This window comes from Microchirus variegatus (genome assembly GCF_963457635.1).
Source record: "Microchirus variegatus genome assembly, chromosome: 5".
Lineage (NCBI taxonomy): Eukaryota > Metazoa > Chordata > Actinopteri > Pleuronectiformes > Soleidae > Microchirus > Microchirus variegatus.
Genome location: NC_139806.1, coordinates 6,334,911 through 6,353,687, shown reverse-complemented (window position 1 = coordinate 6,353,687; position 18,777 = coordinate 6,334,911). Strand labels below are relative to the sequence as shown.

Sequence of the window (18,777 nt, the reverse complement as noted above, 5' to 3'; positions counted from 1 at the left end):
TTCTTCCCTCCCCCTTGAAAAAAACCACGTACGACTCAAAACACTCTTTGTCATTTCTCTTTCTAACTTTAACGTCCACTTTTTTTTCGGTTGTGAATTTGCCCCCAAACCCCTCGATGGTGTCGTTGCTGGTTTTATTTGCTGTATCTTTTCATTGTTGGTAGATACATATTTGAAGGGGGGGTAGGGGGAGCAGCGGGCAGACGGGCAGGAGGCGGTTGATGCTGATGATGTTGGAACCCTCGCCGCTGATCAGCCAATCAGGACGGCAGGGTCTTAAAATTGCACAATTATCTGTCATTATCTGGAGGAAGGGTTTATTTAACAAAAACTTAGTCAGGGGTTTGTAGGATTTATTATGTTTTGTTGTCTTTGTTGATTTTTTTTTTTTTTAGTGTTCTTAATTATAATTTTTTGTGTCATTTTAATTCTCACCTCAGCTTTTTTTTTTGTTTGTTTTGTTTCCCCTCTTGTTTTTAACCCTGTGAAGCCCCGGTACAGTGGCGCGGAGATCTTGTCGTGATTGTAATCCCAGCACGAGAACACTAACATGTTGTGCAAGTGCAATATACTGTAAACAAACAAACAAACAAACATAAACACTGAGTATCAGTCGGCTTGCAGGTGTTTGTGAGTAAACAGTGGTTTAGTCCCGCTCCTCCTCTTTGTCAGCTACAGTTTCACCAACGCGGTGTGTTTTCTCATTGAGGGCTTCTTGGATCGATCTTCCTGCCAACGTTCACAGACAAATTTGCATTTACTCTATATCGGACAGTGTAAAGACCGTTATTTCTGCATTTTATGACAAGGAATTCATTGAAACCTCATTTGGGAAAGCAACGTTTTGGTTTGAGACGAATGTAGCTGGATATGATGGAGGGAGGAGGAGGAGGAGTGCGGCATGTTAAAATGATATACTGCAACCTGTCGTCTCTGAACAGGAAAGTCTGGTTTAATAGCACTTCTTCACAATATCTGCACTCAGAAAAAGGAAAAAAAAAAAACACTCCATGTGTGTCTGTTTTTGACTGGAACTTTAAAACAAAAAAAAAAATCCAAAGTCATGTTAATGGAACTTTTTGTTGACGGCAAATAATTTATGTAGTAATAATTTCTTTCGATGAGCTGAAAGCAGCTCCTCCCCGCGTCTATGACAGGACAAGTGTTTGGTGTCTATGGATAATGGTTTTATTCCCTCTGTGTAATCTACTAGATTAGCTGAGCAGCATCATGGACCTCAATCATGTCGATCCTTTGACCTTTTCACCAAAAAAAACAAAACAAAAAACAAAGAAACCGTGATATGAAATGGGGGAATACATAATAAATAAATAAACAGCAGAGAATATTATTGATGTTGTTCCTGAGTCGATTTGAATTTTGCATAATTCTAAATAATAAAAAACAAAACAAAAGTGTATCCACTTTTTTTTTTATTACTGTGTAATAGTTGGTCAATTTTTAAAAAAAGGACAGTTTTGATGATCCGTCAGTGGACAAAGGTACTGGATCATTCCTGGAGAACTGGGACACAATGGCAGGGGGCTCTGATACGGACGGAGATGGGAAGTTCGTGAGATCACAGTTTTGGATTGACTGCATGATGTAAATGTATGTGTGATTAAATAATGATGAAAAAAGATCCCCCCGCTCAAGTGTTTTTGTGTTGGGTTGACATTTTGTTTTTTGTTTGAGTTAATTTTGATGCTTTTAATTGAGAAAAACTTTTTCGATGAATAGATGGAGTCATTAAAGTGTGTATTTTTTTGGGTCAGGGACTGAATACAAAGTCCCCGTGCACTATATACTTTTTTGGTAGCAAGTATAGCAGCTACCACTTATTTCAGACAATAAATAGTTCAAAATTGTCAGTAATAGATATTGGTTATGGCATCAGATAGTAAAACTGCCATGTCATCTGTCATTATAATATTCTATAACAGGGGTCACCAACGTGGTGCCCACGGGCACCTGGTAGCCCGCGGGCAGCCAATACGGTGCCCACGGGCTCACTTCACCTCACTTGCATGTATCCGTATGATCGCTCAGTAAAATATCTTTGATATTGTTTATAAAAACTGGTAATCGTTAGGAGTAAGCACTGGAATGAATGTGTATGCAGTTGAATGCATAATATTAATCATTTAAATGGTAAACAAACAAAAAAATATTATATGGTAGCCCTCCATATTATTTTTTACCCTTAAGGTAGCTCTCTGTCTCAAAAAGGTTGGTGACCCCTGTTCTATAATAATAACAGACCTGGCAACCCAAACATTATCACTGCCAATGGTTCACAAATGATCTGTAGCCATGAACATTAAAGAACAATTAATTTTCAACCATTTATAATTAAAAAATAAACTAATATAACCTTTCATCTCCATCTTGGAAAATCGTGCCAAGGAAATCCTTTTATTTGACCTTTTATTAGGTAAGTCACAGAGATTATGACAGTAAATACATCTGATTATTATCCTTATTTCTGAATGTACTACTCTATTATCCAAGTATAACTAGGTGATGTAAGCCTTACATATACATACATTTTAAAATCTTCATATTTAATATTTAACTTCCAAACTTGACGGGATTTGTGCGGCAGTGTGTGCGTTTGCGCTTCGTTACCACCAGGGGGCGCCGATTCCCGTCGCTCTGCGTCCTTTAACACCTGCGAACTGCGGGCCCGTACGTCGAGTCAAAGTTATACAACCAGGAGAGGACTCACTCTGACTGTTTTTCCGCTCGTCCGAAACCAGTACGCAGTTTCGTTTATTGAGTGACTGTTATGCTAATTACACAACAATAAACGTAGATGTTAATCGTTTAATGTGGTTAAAAAAAAAACTTAGCATGACCGGTACATAAAGTAACGTTTGTCATATTGCTTGATATGTGTGATTCAGACCGTGTTCATTCATTTACCGGTAAGTTAACTGGAAGGGCATGTGCCAACCGGAAGACGGTCAAAGTTTCCCTTGGAAAAAAAAAAAAAGGTGGAGTGACACCTCCTTTGCATAGACGCTCTTTGGTTGAAGGTAGTTGCCAAAGTTGTGAGAGCAGGAGTGAGTGAGTGTGTGTGTGTGTGAGTGTGTTAGTGCACGGGGACGAGCATTGTCGGGGATTATTGAGAAGAACAGGAGAAACGGGAACGACGCCGTTATTATCGGACTTAACCTGACGAGTCAAGTGGAGAAAAGGCGTTCGATAATACAGTCGACGGGAGTGAGTTAACGCGGAGTCTAACCGTCACTCACCCGGGTGGGCTGTGTCTTCTCCCCCGCCGACTGCCTCGCTCCCTGTGGAAGAAGAAGAAGAAGAAGAAGAAGGTGAGTGAAGAAGTGAAGGTGCGGCGGGACACCCAGGAATGTTTTAGCCACACACAGCTAATTAGCTAGCTAACGTTAGCGACACGAAGCAAACCCACGTCCCGACAGCAAGTTTCGCCACAAAAACAGTGGGTTTGGGGTTGAAAGTGTGGCTGTTTTTTTTTTTCTTCCAAACAACCATAGTGAAAGTGCAAATGACAACTAACACTAACACGCTCATTAAGTTTAATAGGTGCAATTATATGGAGCGGTTAGGGTTATCCCGTCCAGGAAAATGGAAAACATCGTTAATAATCACAGTATGGAAAATATACGTCACAAGTTGCAGCTATTACTAAACCATTCGAATCTGTGTTAAACCATAGAGTTGCTGAAAAGCCTTTGCTGACTGGTAAATATTACCTGTAGACAAACACCAGAAGAAAAAACAATCAGTTATCTTTAAATATCTTTATCATGGTGAAATGTCACTGTTCAAATGTACATTTTTACTCCTGCACACTTTACTGCACGTCATATCTTACACGGATAGGCATATAGTATATTGTCATTATCACTACTTTTAATATAATATATGTACGCTTTAATTCAAATTTGTCAATTATTGTACTACACTAATCTCTTAGTTGAATTTTGCTATGTTATCATCATAAGTTAATGCACCAAAATGCAAACGCAAATTCCTTTTGAGGTTGCACAATTTTCTCATAAAGTTCCACAATCGGCTGCGATGCATCTGTAAATAAATCACAGTATCCACCACTGCGTAGTAGGGATGCACGATATTATCGGTATAGATATTAGTATCGTCAGATATTGTCTTTTAAATGTGTTATCGGATATGGGCAAACACGATGTGACTAATTGCAGTCCAATATCATTCATCCCTACTACACAGCCTTGTTTTATGGTTGGTTAGTTACCTGTGTTTACATGCATGGCAGCAACATTAGGATACTAATACTAATACTAATAAAACACCCCTTATACACAACTTTATTTATGTTTTTAAATTCCATGGAAACACAATACAGTTTTCATGAATTGCCAAAGGAATATTTCATTTATGTGTCCGTTTACATGCATATTCCAGTAATGACGCACTTCTACTACAAAATAATCCAATAATGCATTATAATCTGAGTAAAAAGTGCATGTAATTTAACCATGATTGGACTACTTCATGTCTTGATCTCATTAGTTATGTTGGGTATTTTCTCTGTTGCAACTCTAAATCTGATTATCAGATGAATTCTCTCTCGGTTGGTTAAATGATAATCAGATGGTTGAAACCCATGAATCATATCATGGTATTTGTTTCATCACATTTGCGTCTGATTCAACTTGACACTGGTGAGCAGGTCAGTGTTGTGATGTGGGTAGACAAAAGGTCAACTGTTTGGTAGATGCAATATCTCACGGCCTGCTGTCATTCATAGAGAGAATGATGCACTGGTCACTGATCATGTTTGTCTCTGTGTTTTATTTATGTTGTGAGCCCTCAGCTCTCTCCTCACCCTCATATGCCCACTGTAAGTGAGTGGCAGCTGTGGTTTGTTGAAGTGTGACAGACTGTGGCTATGGCAGTAACAGCAGAGAGCCTCAGGGAGTTGGGTTTTGAGGAACATTGTGGTGAGAGGTGTCTAAGTGGGACAGTCTGTGCTGAATCTCATGTGTTCGGGGCAATGAAGGCCTATATTTGGCGTGACTGAATCTGAAGGTCACAGTGAACTACTTAATGACTTCTGCTCGTTCTTGGCGTAAGATTAATTGCCATTTTTTAAAAATCAGTGCAATCGTCTTACCTCGTCAGTTATTATGACATGTACGGGGCTCAAAGATGGCATGCTTAGTGACTGTAGGGGTGGGTCAACGTTGATTTGGTAATATGAGAATCGATAAGCCGGCTCAAATAAATGAGGGAAACTTGGGCAGAAGTTACCTGGTCAAAGAAGATGGCGTTTACAGCAGGGTAATTGTGGAAAAAGCTACGTTAAGAGATGCCCCATCTACGTCCAATACATAGACTTTATGCACTTTGTTCTCTGTGTTGTGAATAAATAGAGAAATCCTGTACTTTTTATTGTTCACGTATGTCTTGTTTTCTTGATTCCCACCCTTAGCTGCCACACCAGTGTTGTGGACATATCATCACATGTTCAGCTTGTATTGTGCTGGGCCATTGGCCATTGTTGACTTTGTTTTGTTTTGTAACTTAAAACAGCTTCCTCTTGTGACCCAAATAACTCACCAGTGGGAGTGAAAAACAGTGACTGAGTGACTAAACAAAAGATAAAATGAGTGTCCAGTGATCTCATTGTCCATTTTAGTCTTTTAGTGTGTTTTGATTTTGTCACAAAATGTCCACTACGGTCACTTTAAAGGCCCTCTTCAACTCAATTTCCTCTTTCTTTAGTTGACTCCATAATAGGAGTTGATCCTGTTCTAAATGATGAAAATAACTAATTCACTGGTCAGTATACAGTCTGCCTAACAAGAATCATGTGAGACCTGAAACAGGGGAGTGACTCTGCTGTCTCTCTTGTCCATGTCAAAAATGTCATAGATTTATATAAAAAAGAAAAAAAACCCACTCCAAGGTGCTGTTCTGCTGACACATGAGAAAATGTCAGGGTGTGTCTCCCACACGTGCTGACGACGACACATTTCTAAAGCCTGTATGGATTTAAATACTTCCAGACACATTAATTCCTCTGCAATCATTTCCCAGCACCTCCAACATACAAAATCATCAAACCAAGAACCCTTCAAACTTCATGTCCTGTAGCTCTGGCTGGTTTTATACTGCCTTACCTACTTGTCCACCACCACCCCCCCATGTCTCCTTGTAAATCTTATTACCATCACTTTAGATTAGGGTGCTTCCTCTGATTTAGCTGATTGGTTTCTGAGAAGATTTGTGCTGTCTGCGAAACGGCCACGCTGTTACGTGCACTTAATCTAGACGGGGATAAGTGAAAGAGACGCCAACCCCCAGCCACTTAACCGGCTAAATCCCTTTCAATATGAAGAACGAGAGAACTCTGAAAGTCTCAGGAATGCATGTGGGTTATTTGCAATAATGACATTTTGAAAGCATTGTTTTTTAAATGATATTTCAGAAATCACATGGAAATGCAATTTGTTTATGGGTTGATAAGGTTTTTTTCAATTTTGCCCCTTAAAAAGTATTGACAAGTCTTAATCGCAGTTTCATGAAGTATGAGGTATTACATTTTGTCCATAGAGTTTGACTGCTAAAAGTATGCATGCGTGTTTGTTAAAAACAACGATGCGCAGAATATTTTGAGAAGGTCTTGGAAAAGTTCTTAAATCTTAGGTATTGACATTAACTTCAGCATTCCATATTTATATATATAATATTTATTTTAAACCTATTATAACTATAACTATTATTCACTATTGGGTATATTTGAGGGCTGCCGGTTGTGATTATTCAACAATAAATTGCTTTGTTGTTTGATAAAATAGTGGGAAAAAAAGCGTAAATCGATGTTTCCTAAAAGTCATACATCTGCACACATCCAAAATAATCACATTCAGGAAGCTGCAAAATTTGAGAGGTTGTTATTGTTTGAAAAAAAAGGACTCAACTCCACATGTCATCTGCACTTCCTCCTGTCAGCCCGTCCATCTGAATGAGGTCACAGGTTAACGAGGACCCACAGGGCCCACACTTCATGTAATAATGTGCCCAGCCACCCGGCCTAATGCGTCTAATGCGTCGTTAGCCTGCTGCTGTACTCTGTGTATTGTGACTGTGTATTAGCATCTGAGGAAGTTTGTTGTTTCATTTGACTAATGGATGATTTGAGCACCTTTAGCCTGAACCTGGTTTTCTCTGATGATACTATATCTCCTGTCATTGTATTAAGAATACTTCACTTACTCTCAGCTTATTCACACATAATAACAGAGCTTTATTAAGCTAATACACATGCACCTGAGAATAAAGTATGGTTATAATAGACAAATTCAGAATCCACATATATGGTTCTTTGGACACTTTTATCTTTTAAAGATTCAGTGTGTAACATTGAGTAGGGGTTAAATTCCTTTGAAATTATATTGTTTTGGTTTTTGTAGTGATATAATACACCTTTTATACATACTTAATATGCACTTACAATCTCTGCTACCTTGTATGTTTCTACAGCAGTCTGAACGAACAAACCAGTCAGGGCATGCATTTCACTTTTACTACACAAAAGAAGCCAGTGCATCAACCAAATTTAAAATCTCTGAATTGATCGCAACCTCAATACAATCAGCTACAGGACATCTCGGTTAATATGTGTTTTGTTTGGTGAATGAATGACAAAGTGGAGAAGATCTAAAGGGCATGGAGTTGATATGAGCGCAGGAAGTTCCACATTTGGGATTGAAAGGAAACTGAATGGAAGACGTCTGGTTTGTTTAGTTCCCTAACGCTAAAGCGGTTGCGCTGAAAAGCAGACGTGACTCCAGAGGGAAGAAGGTATCCCAGGCTTTGTTGTGTTTCTTTAATTCGATTGTAAAATTGAAAACTATTAAAGGATTAAAACTTTGTTGTTAAGAGAAACATTCACTTGAACGTGACCCACTAAGTAATGTCTTTGTCGTGTTGTTAGTATGATTGTCGTTGTAATATCCTCCTCTAACAGCAGCTGACACTGTAATATCCTGGAAAGTCATATCAATGAAATGAGCTTCTGTCTGCATCGCTTTCTTTAGGAACGATGTCTGGGTTGTTGATGCTCTGCGGTTTGAAATACATTCAGCCGAACTTAATGTTGTTTTAGGTGGCAGGGGAAATAAGACGAACTTCAGCATGAGGTTATTTTCGCTTTATTACTGCTTTGTCCTGGCAGTGTAAACACTGTTGAAGTGCCAGAAATGATTCAGATGTTTGACGTTGATTTTCTGATTTAGTCTTTACCGGAACCTCAAGAAAAGTGTTTCATTCTTGATTAGTCTTAACTTGTTTGATTGTTTTATGATTTTCTACAGAGCAAATTGACTCATTCAAACTGACAAGTTTATTTTCAACTTCACACTTCAAAACCCAAAGGTAGACTAATTTGAGAATCTGGAAACAATTATATTATACTTTATTTTTCACGTCACCTCAACAAGATCTTAAATTTACTTCCCACACTTTCAAGAATGTAATGTTTTCTTGAAACAAGTAAACAAACTTGTCATAGCATAACATATTTTGTTCATACTTGCACCACTGGCCCCAGCTAGCACCACTCGCACTGCATTTATATCTATACAAACAAAACAAAAAAACATACTCTTAGAAGTTCCCTGAGGCAGTTTTTGACGACATCTAATCGCGTCACATTCCTGCCCAACGGCAACACTTGTACGATAACGTTATCTTTTCTTTGGCCTCCGTTTTTGTCATTTTTCCATTGGTCTCTGAACACTGAAGTCACGTTTGCCTTCAGAGTTCACTACAGATAGAAGGATAGCTTTTTAAAAATGTGCATTCGTCTTGTCCCTGGCAGTTAAAGTATGAACGTTTCAAAGTTCAGGTTGCTCAAGGTGTGTTGCAGCCTCACCTCATGTTGTAAGAGTGTGTGTGTGTATGTATGTGTGTGTGTGTATGTGTGTGTGTGTGTGTGTGGGCGCGCATGTGTGTGCTCAGATGTGACTCCAGCAGGAAAGTATGTGTGTGTGATTTCACTAATCTCTTCCCTCAGCAGCAACATGCCTCAGTTGCTGTCAGACAGGAAGAGAGAGGGGCAGAGATACACGAGTGTAAGAAGTGAGACCATGTGAATCACATTATTGTTTCCCCGCCTTCTTTTTGATCTCATGTGGTGCTTTGCAGTCATTAGTGGACTGAACGGTCAGCTTTTGAAGAGCAGCTAATTTACCCTCAGATTATATCTTATTCATTAGTGAAATATAGGCCTCAAAAGACATGGTTGTTTGAGTTTTTGCTGTGTTAAGAGACAGAGAAAAGGGAAGAGGATTAGTTCTCATTTCTAAATACATCACCAAAGCTAAAGGTGATAAGCTATCTGATTCCGTTGTCTGCTTTTATATTATTTTTATGTAATTTCCATATCAGTTCACACACCTGTGAGTAAAGCATAGACGGTATAAGCCAGAAATATTCTATTAAAATGTTACATAATACTTTTTTTAGTTTTATTTGAAATATTTTGACAAGAGTGAGATTATTCACAGAACCAGAAATATATTATTTTTTTGATGATATTTGGCCGGATACTTACTACTACTTATACTACTATCATGCTGTATTTATTAGAGTGAAACTTGTTTGTTTTTTTTAGAAGAAATACACTCAACAGGATCATATTTTGTACATGTATCATCATGTGTACATGTACATTTTTAAATTGTAGTAAATAAAGCATTTTTCATCCAAGACCTTACTATAAATGTAGATAACTTGTTTTGATTTTACCAACATGGGTCTGTGTTAGGAGCATTAGGAACAAATATACTCAAGTATTTATTTATTTATCTTATTTCCCACATTTTTGTGAAATGGATTCTTTGCAACTTGCAGAAATAATGTTTGGTACAACCATGAAAGAATTAGACATCATTTACCATATGTACTAGAAAGTATGACAATATTTATTTCAAATCATAATTGCTTGTTGTTTTTCTTTAGGTCTGCTTTTGAAGCCATGCTAATAAACATCTCACTCTTGCGGTGAGCTGAGGTGTGTGGACAGTCAGAGGCGTCATGGCAGAGCTGCCGATTGCCCCAGGAGAAGTCTACATCGAGGTGGAGTATGACTATGAATACAAGTCCAGCAAAGACCGCCTCATCACTATCCGGCAGGGGGAATGCTACATGCTGATCAAGAAAACCAACGAGGACTGGTGGCAGGTGAGGAAAGATGAGGGGACTAAACCATTTTATGTGCCAGCTCAGTATGTCCGGGAGGTCCGTAAAGCCCTCATGCCACCACTAAAACCATTCCCACATCATCCTGCTGCCACCAGCAATGCACCTCCTCAAGGTGGAGGTTCCCTCTGGGTAAAGCCAACTAGCCTGGAGCTGGGTCTCCAGGATCGGCCTGCAGAGGACCTTCACAGACGCGAGTCCAACTCCCGCCGATCTCCATCCGCACAGACTAGCTCCTCTGGTCACTTTAGTCCCCCCACCCAACGCAGGGAGAGTAACCACCGCCATGGCCCCACCACCCCCACAGACCACGACCGGGCTCTACATGACATCCTCGTTCAGGGTGGAGGTCTCCCGCCCGCCCACAGAGGAGGGTCCAGCAGCACTCTGCCCCGTGCCCGAGCTCGATCCCCAGAAATGGCAAGGGCCCCACTGGATGTTGACAACTATGACTCGGCAGAAGAAGAGAGACCCACCAATGACTCGGAATCAGGAGACGAACTGAGCAGCTCTTCCACTGAACATCTCCAGGTAAAAATCAAGAGCTTCTTCTTCTGGTGTTTGTCAAATATTTTCATGCACATGAAACTTTAGGCTGATTTATCTTCTGAGACCCACTCACAGTCTGGACCGTTTTAGTAATTTTATACAGAGTGTCTGTAGTTTGAACACCAACAACAAGGACACTGTCCATGTTCGGAGCTCTGTTTTGATTGTGTAGGACAGTGGTTCTCAAACTCTTTATACCAAATACCAACACCACTTTTCACAGATTTATTCCCAATAAGATAATTTGCTCTGTCATCATCCTCTTCTTCCTCACATTAACTTCAGACACTGCTATAGTTATAGTTCCTCCACCGGAGGAAGCTTGCGTACCACAGTTTGAGAACCATGGGTTTAGGGCGTAAGCTCAAACGCTGGTACCTCTAGTACAATATTTGCATAGCGTGATTTGATGGATCGTTGCTTTACAGCTTTTAAAGTTGGGCATTTCTTAATTTCTACTGCAGGCAACACAAGGCAACAGATCCACAATGCAGTTCAGCAACGCACAAAGCATTTAAATTGAATGAGCAGCGTTACAGATGTAGCCTCCAGCATGTATGCGCGAGTGCAGTGTAAGTGCCTGTAATGAACCTCGGCATTAACGCGTTCGCCTTCTGCCTGTTCCCACAATTGTGTTGGAGAACAAGTTATTTTCTGGATCATTCGCCTGGTCTCTGTTAGTGAAGCCGTTTGAACAGTTGGCTCCTTTTACTCGTTCTCTTGTTATAGCTGTAGTTAGTTTTCCCCCTTCATCATCTATTTACTTGTTTCAGTGAACAGGGTAACAATCTGTAACTGCGCCTTAGGCCTTAGGCCTTTCACCTGAAAGCTTCAGACAGAAAGCCGCAGTGAAACAAGGCAGCTCTTTGCTTGTGTGCTTGGTCAGTGAGGGGTTCTTGTTCCTGCATTAGCTCAGTCTGTTGCTGAACAAAAGCCAGTGAGAAAATAGAAACTGGGTCTGTGTAGTGCTGCCACTGGGCGTATACCACATTGTATTTGTGTGTGTGTCCAACTGCGCGAATGAGGGTGTTGGGTTGTTTTCAGGTTACACCTTTATTGAATATAGATTAGAGCTTCAACTAACGATTATTTTCGTAATGGATTAATCTGTCGATTATTTTCGCGATTAGTCGATGAATCGTTTGGTCCATAAAATGTCATAAAATGTTAAATAAATGTTGATCAGTGTTTGTCAAAGCTGCAAATTATGATTTTCTTGAATGTCTTGTTTTGTTCACAAACCAAAATGATTCAGTTTACTGATTTCTTTGTTATGTGGGGCATAGAAATCAAGAAAATATTCACATTTAAGAAGCTAAAACAATCAGATATCTTGTTTTAATAATGAAAAAAGCTTCAAACCGATTATCGATTATCCAAATAGTTGGTCATCGTATTCAACAAGAAAAATATTGCTTTCAGTCTTTCCCAGTCAAAGCAAAGTATTCCTAAATCATACAGGCACTGATTTATGTGAAAGACTCTACGTATACAAAGTGTAACCTTTTCTTTTAGACGATCAGTCGCCCTGTTAGTCACTCTGGCACATATTTTTACTCCCTCAGATTTCGGCGAGATACTGCAAGTCGCCCAGTGACGTCACTGTCATTCAGCGTGATGTGTTTGTTAAAGGTCGCCTTAAAGTGAACACGTACGTTCAGTTTTGGAAATTCTCTGGAAAGTTCACAATGGTGTTCCTTCCTCCGCCGACCATTCAGTTCGCCATATCAATGGCAGTAGAAAGGTCAGAGTTGTCAAGCTTGTTTTTGGTTGTGTGTGTGTGTGTGCAACCAGTCCGGCTTTGTCTGCAAATAAAACCCTGTGTGATTTTCTCACACTGTGAGTCATTCGATCCACAACTTAAATGATCACAGTAAAGGCGAACTCGGTGCCCGGTAATGTGAGTGAGGCACCGCTGAACAATGTCAACAGGAAATATGTCGTTTGGCTTGGATATCAGGACACCTGGTGCACAGTCACTGTTTTGTGCCAGTGTCATGGAAGTATCATGTGTATGTAGACTGCCAGTTATCACAACGGCAGTATGATAGCTTTACACTAATGTGATATAATCACAGATGGTAACGGTTTTGAAATAAAACAAAAGGTTAAGGCTGTTGCGATAAATGCATCAATGAAATACTGAGGTACACAAACTGATAATTGCACACGTTGTCACTCGGTGTTGTGTACATTTAAGAGACTTTTGCGTGACTATCGATATCAAAACCATTTGTTCTGTATAATTCATCACAGCCCTCACTGTCTTTTATTGACACTCTCACTAACTCGCTGTGTTACACGTACATTTACATAGAGTTACTTTCCTAACCTAGCGGTTAGCTTCCCTACCATGGCTACATACTCTCCCTCTCATGTGGGTGAAGTCAAACATAAACAACTGTACATAAATGCCGACCACAGTGTTAAGCAACTTAAATGTACCGTGGTGAAAATTCCTATAGCATGACAGCCTTACTCGATGCTAAAAATGAAAGTTACAATCCTGAGGCAGATTCAAACACAACGTTGAGGAGCAGGTAGCAGCTAAATGTACAGTAATCATTTTGTGTTGTTCTCTTATCATATATCATATAACATGGAGGTAAATATACCAATCTGTCTGTCGGTGCTTGGCTTTGATTTTCACATGCAGCGTGATATCGTGCACTAATGCACTGTGGTGTCCTGTTACATGTAAAGAAACGATGAGTTACTCCTCATCCACCTTCTCTGCTATATTTCAAGAAGGACCTGCGAATGACAGAATGGTTACCACAATGGTATTCCTTGATTGATATATTGTCGTTTGGTCAGGCGGATCCCACTTAACTCCTGTGCGCTGCACAGTGGGCGTTGGTGACGTGAAACTGTCCCAGTTTCAGTGGGTTGCTTGTTGGTTTTTCCTCTGTCCTGACGACACGCTGCTGCTGATAACGCCACAGATGCGAGGCGGGACTTGTACAGACTCTGCACCAGAAGATTTAGTGAACTTTAAATCAGAGCAGCAGTGTAAAAGCAGAAAGTAGAGCAGTGTGTTTGAGTCTCCAGCTGCCAGGCCTCGGTCCTTATTGATGGCTCATGCAGCTCCTTATGATAAGCTTCGTGACCATGCGAGTGACAAGTGTGTCTGCAGAGCTGCACAACTCCTCACCAGGCTCATATCTGTTGACACTGGAGTCCTACTTTGTCAGTACTTGTGTGATTGGTTCACTTTTAATAGCAGCAATTTGTTTTGTGTAATGTGTCAAGTATATCGTCTAGAATGAGGGGGGCACACACAATAACAGAAATAACACTTGGTAGATTGCTGCTGTTCTTGATCTTTTGTTTTGTGTCATTCCGGCTTATCCACTTTCAATTTCTCAACTGTTTGATGCCAGTAATTTTGTTTAACCCTCTTATGACCATCATGATGATCAGGCCGCCTGGATTTATTTTTGATTTCATGCCTGTTGAATTGTCAAAAAATGTGTCCTTCTGCTCCTTTCTGCCCCCTTTTCCAAGATAACATTCACTTTCAATATCTGGCAGTTATTCAACCGTTTAGGAATTACGGTACTGTGAATCCATCGTCTTCTGCCACTTTATTCTCCACGTGAGGATTGCGGGGTGCTGTGCTGATCTCGGCTGACATGGTACGAAAGGCGGGGCTGCACCCTGGACAGATCGCCAGTCCATAGTTTTTTAATTTTCCAGATATCACAAATGGTCGAGGAGTTATTGTAATGAGAACAACTCATGCCAAATCCTGTCGGTGACGAGAGGACAATAACGGAAGGGTTAATTCATTGATGTAAAATCACAGAGAGTTTCTTGATTGAAGTTCTGCTGTCAATTCAAGGTCCTGTTTCTTCTTTAAAGTAAAAATGTTACTTTTTATATAAAAGGCTTTGCTGTGAAGTAGCTTCAGGAAGAAGTTCAGTTTGAGCTGAGGTCAATTTAAAAGTTAGGGCAACAGTTATATTTGGCCTTTACTGGCATTTCAGTAGGAAGTGGTTTTATGAAAAATATTCAGCGTTTGAAGTGAGTTTTTTTTTTTTTTTTTTTTTTTATAAGCCCGTCAGCCACTGATCCCTTATAAGAAGTCACCAATTGAGATATCACCTGGCACCTTGAAAAACATCTTGAAGCCCCTTGTCTCTGTGCATTAGACGTTGTGTCCATTGAAGCAGATATTTCCCTACAGCCACTAAGTGTAATGGTTGTCAAGGTCTCAGTGTGTTTTAATTTGTTGCTTCACTGCACGGCCTCATCCTTTCAGCGTGTCGACATCTCGCTTCCTTTTGGATCATCACCGAGTATGCTAACATTTTCTACTACTTATTTTCTAATTCTGAATTTGACAACGGTTCTCGAACATATCATTATTGACGCCTTTTCCCATTTTTATATCAGATGCAGTAACAATGCAATGCAAAATGCTATGCAATGTCTGTCAGAGATCGTTTAGTCCTGCATTTCAGGATATTTACAATTTCACATACAGCGTCAAACCGTGTTTGCAGGGTGTCGGTCAGATCGTCTGAGAAAAGAACAATAATTTGCAGTTTTCTCTGCACTCGCTGATGGAAGAAACACACACCTAAGAGTAACTCACACAGTCAGTAACACCATCGCCACCCTGCAGTCTCCCATCGTTCTTCACGACAGCTGCAATCAGCTAAAACCCTCTGAGCTGGGCGATTGATAGGAGGAAGCCACCTCCTCAATACACTGATTTTTGTTGTGTGGCAGGAAGTGGAGTTGACGTATGTTTCTTTACACTGTCACACCTGACTCTACATTAAGTGATTGAACGTAGCCATGTATATTAATGTTCATCCAGTGCAAGTGCACGTATAATTAGTGATTCATTAATCCTCCTTTCGCCACACATCTCCACACATTTGCGCAGACTCTCAGTCGTGTCTGTTTAGTTATTTATCGACTCACACATGAGCAGACACCGCTCATACACACATTCAATCATCTTCACGTCTTGATAGCCATCAATAAATAAAGTTATTTATTTTAATTGAACAATTTAATTATTTTTCTGTACCTACATTTATTTTATTTATGTCACATGTCGTCTGTGGCAGCTCAAAGGATTTATTGCCTTAATTTCAGGTTTTATGTAGAATAAATCTTTCCGCAATATTTTCACTTTACTTGGCTTCGAGTTATACTAAATTATAATAAAAATTGTGTATTGTTAAATCCCATTATTGTCTATTTCCTAGCCATGGCATTAGGATTAATATGAATTACTATGGTTACTAATCAGCCGTCAACAATATTGATAATATTAAGAACAAACTGTTTTATTTTTCAGCTTCTTAAATGTGAATATTTTATGGTGTCTTTGCTCCCTATAATAAGCACTATATCTGTCAATATTTATCAACAATACCTGACATTTTATGGATCAAACAACAAATTGTTTAGTTGAGAAAATAATTGTCAGATTAATTACAAGAATAATCGTCTAAATCAGAAAATGTAATGTAAATGGATCCATTGCTACCAAATACACATTAGTTTGCTGCTCGTATTGTTGGCAACTGAAAAGCATTGTTGAAATGCATGTCTTTGGGCTGTTGACAGAATGGGAGTGTTAGTATCACTGAAATTAAGTAAGCAATTAAGACACTTTCCCAGACGTCCGCTTCACGTCAAGCTGAAATCGTTTTTATTGTGAAGTGAATCGTTAAGGCCTAGTTTTTGGTGCACATATTCTGGAAAAACACCCTGCCACTTTTAGGAGAATCGCCATCATCAGCAAACAACAGTTAATTCAGTTCAAAGTCTCTGTGGTGGTGTCAGTCTATGTGTGTATCACCAGTGTTGTGAAGCATCTCTGAGGGCTCTAAAGTACTGCTCTGTACCATTCTTAACCTGAGACACACACACACACACACGGAGCTGCAGTCGTCTGGCGGCCGACCCAACCCTTCTCAGTGTTTAACTGTTGTGTAACAGAGCACTGTTAAGGCCACGTTTGACACCCTAATGCAGTACAATGCAACGCAGTCCCTTTTTATCATGAAGCAAAAACCCTGCTCACATTACACAAGAGAGTCTCATAATAAATGTTCAAACAAATCTTTAGAGGCATGCATGTAAACATGAATGGTTTTCTTTTTCTATAATCATTCTGTTTCAACACAATATATAGTATGTATAGTAGTAAGTATAGTTTTATTTTTTAAACACAAAGTATCATTTTCATTTTCTTTAGCATAGAATGCATTTTTTTTTACTGGTGTTAGAAATAAATTAAACCTTTTGTGGATTAGCATAAACAAATCTGTTGTATATCCCAACATATGATTGCGCAAATACTCGTGATAATGTATCGTGTATCTGTGATCGTGTATCTGTGATCCAGAAATCAACTTGTAAAGAAGATCAGAAGGTTTAACTCACATTATAATCTTAATATAGGTTGATACTGTGTCTTCCAGAGCGTTGGACTTGATGGATTGGAAGCTTTAAAGACAAACACAGCTGCCAGTTGTAAAACGAATATCCTTGACAGTGATTATGTGGGTTAATCCGGCGTAAATTGCGACTGTGCCCTCCCTGTATCTCTTCTTTGATGAGAAACAAAGATGAGAAGTGTCCGTGTGGGGCAAAGGGCACTTTGTTCCTCTCCTCATGGAGCTTTTTCTAAGTGTCTCTGAGAGCTGCAATTGTGTGTATGTGTGTGTAAAAATGTTTGTTATGTCAGCAAAGGCTGTTTGTTGTGCAGGCATTATAAGAGAGCAGGTCAAGCTGTGGCAGCTGTGGGAGAGTGAGCATCACTGGGCTCTGTTCTCTCTCTCTCTCTCTCTGTCTCTCTCTCTCTGTTTATGTAAGAATGTGTGAGTGAATAATAGTCGGTGTGTGTGTGTGCATGTGTGATCGTGTGCACAGGGCCTCGGTTATCTGCTGTACCACAGTGTCATGTCAGTCACACAGAGAGTGTATGAATAGGCTGAAGAGGCTGCCGCGTTTTTCGCTGCATCATCTTTGTCCTCATCAGCTCCACTGGCCATTTAGACTTTCTCCTCTGCAGCAGCCGGCAACTCACCCACAGGACAGTATGTACCCAGATGAGAATGAGACGGTAAGGCAGCTTCTTTATCACCACACTCAGAAAAAAATGCAGGAACCATCACATGCATCAGTCAGGTCAGTCAGTCGGCTCTCTTCATACAGCTGCATGTGCATTTTCTGCCGAGTCAGAGCAAGCCCACCGGTATGTTGTGTTCTGCCGTGTAAAAGTAAACCACTGCAGTGAGTGACTGACGTCTGGAAATCCAACTTCCAGCAGAGCATTTGTCACTAGGAAACACAGATATACTCATAGCAGGTGATGCAGTTACATTTAGTGTGTGTTTCGGTCTTATATGTAAGTGCTGTGTCTGTTTTTAGTTAGGTTTGTGCTTCCATACAAAATGATGCACCAATATCTAGAGTTAGTTTGTCTTTTATTATCTTTTCAACAACTTAGCTATTTGTAGGACTGTAACTAATATTTATTTTGATAATCGATCAATCTGTCAATTATTGACCTCCGCCAGGAGGTATATGTTTTTGCCGGCTTTTATTTGTCTGTCTGTCTGTTTGTTAGCAAGATAACTCAAAAAGTTGTGGACAGATTTGGCTAAAATTTTTAGGAAATGTCCGCAATGGGACCACAAACGAGTGAAATAAGTTACATTTTGAGCGTGATCCGTAGACCCTATCACTGGTTACAGCACTCGTTGTCTGACCTAACGTTATCGCTGGTTGCAACTCCCGCTGTCTGACCCAGGCACACCGACAGGGTGTATTTTGTAGGCACTGAGCTGCCTTAGCAGTCTGCGCTCTCCGAGTGCATTCTAGTGTAAAATGTTGAATGTCCTGTTTTGTCCATGAACCAAAAAAAAAAAAATAACATTTAAGAAGCTGAACAAGCTTGTTTTAATTATTGAAAAACAAAAACACTGCTGATGCAGCTGCCATTGCTGTCTCACACTTAGGGGTCAATTC

The 18,777-nt window shown here is 39.8% G+C and overlaps 1 protein-coding gene across 1 annotated transcript in view; it reads left to right on the top strand.

The window, feature by feature from the left end:
* Positions 1 to 3,196: 3,196 nt before the first annotated feature.
* Positions 3,197 to 18,777, top strand: part of LOC310927588 (rho GTPase-activating protein 12-like) — a 41,271-nt gene continuing 25,690 nt past the window's right edge. Inside the window, exons 1-2 of the mRNA XM_083889909.1 lie at positions 3,197 to 3,329; positions 9,988 to 10,758. Of these exons, the coding sequence (XP_083746035.1) occupies positions 10,063 to 10,758 (696 nt within the window). The 5' untranslated portion in view covers positions 3,197 to 3,329; positions 9,988 to 10,062. The remainder of the gene's footprint in view (positions 3,330 to 9,987; positions 10,759 to 18,777) is intronic.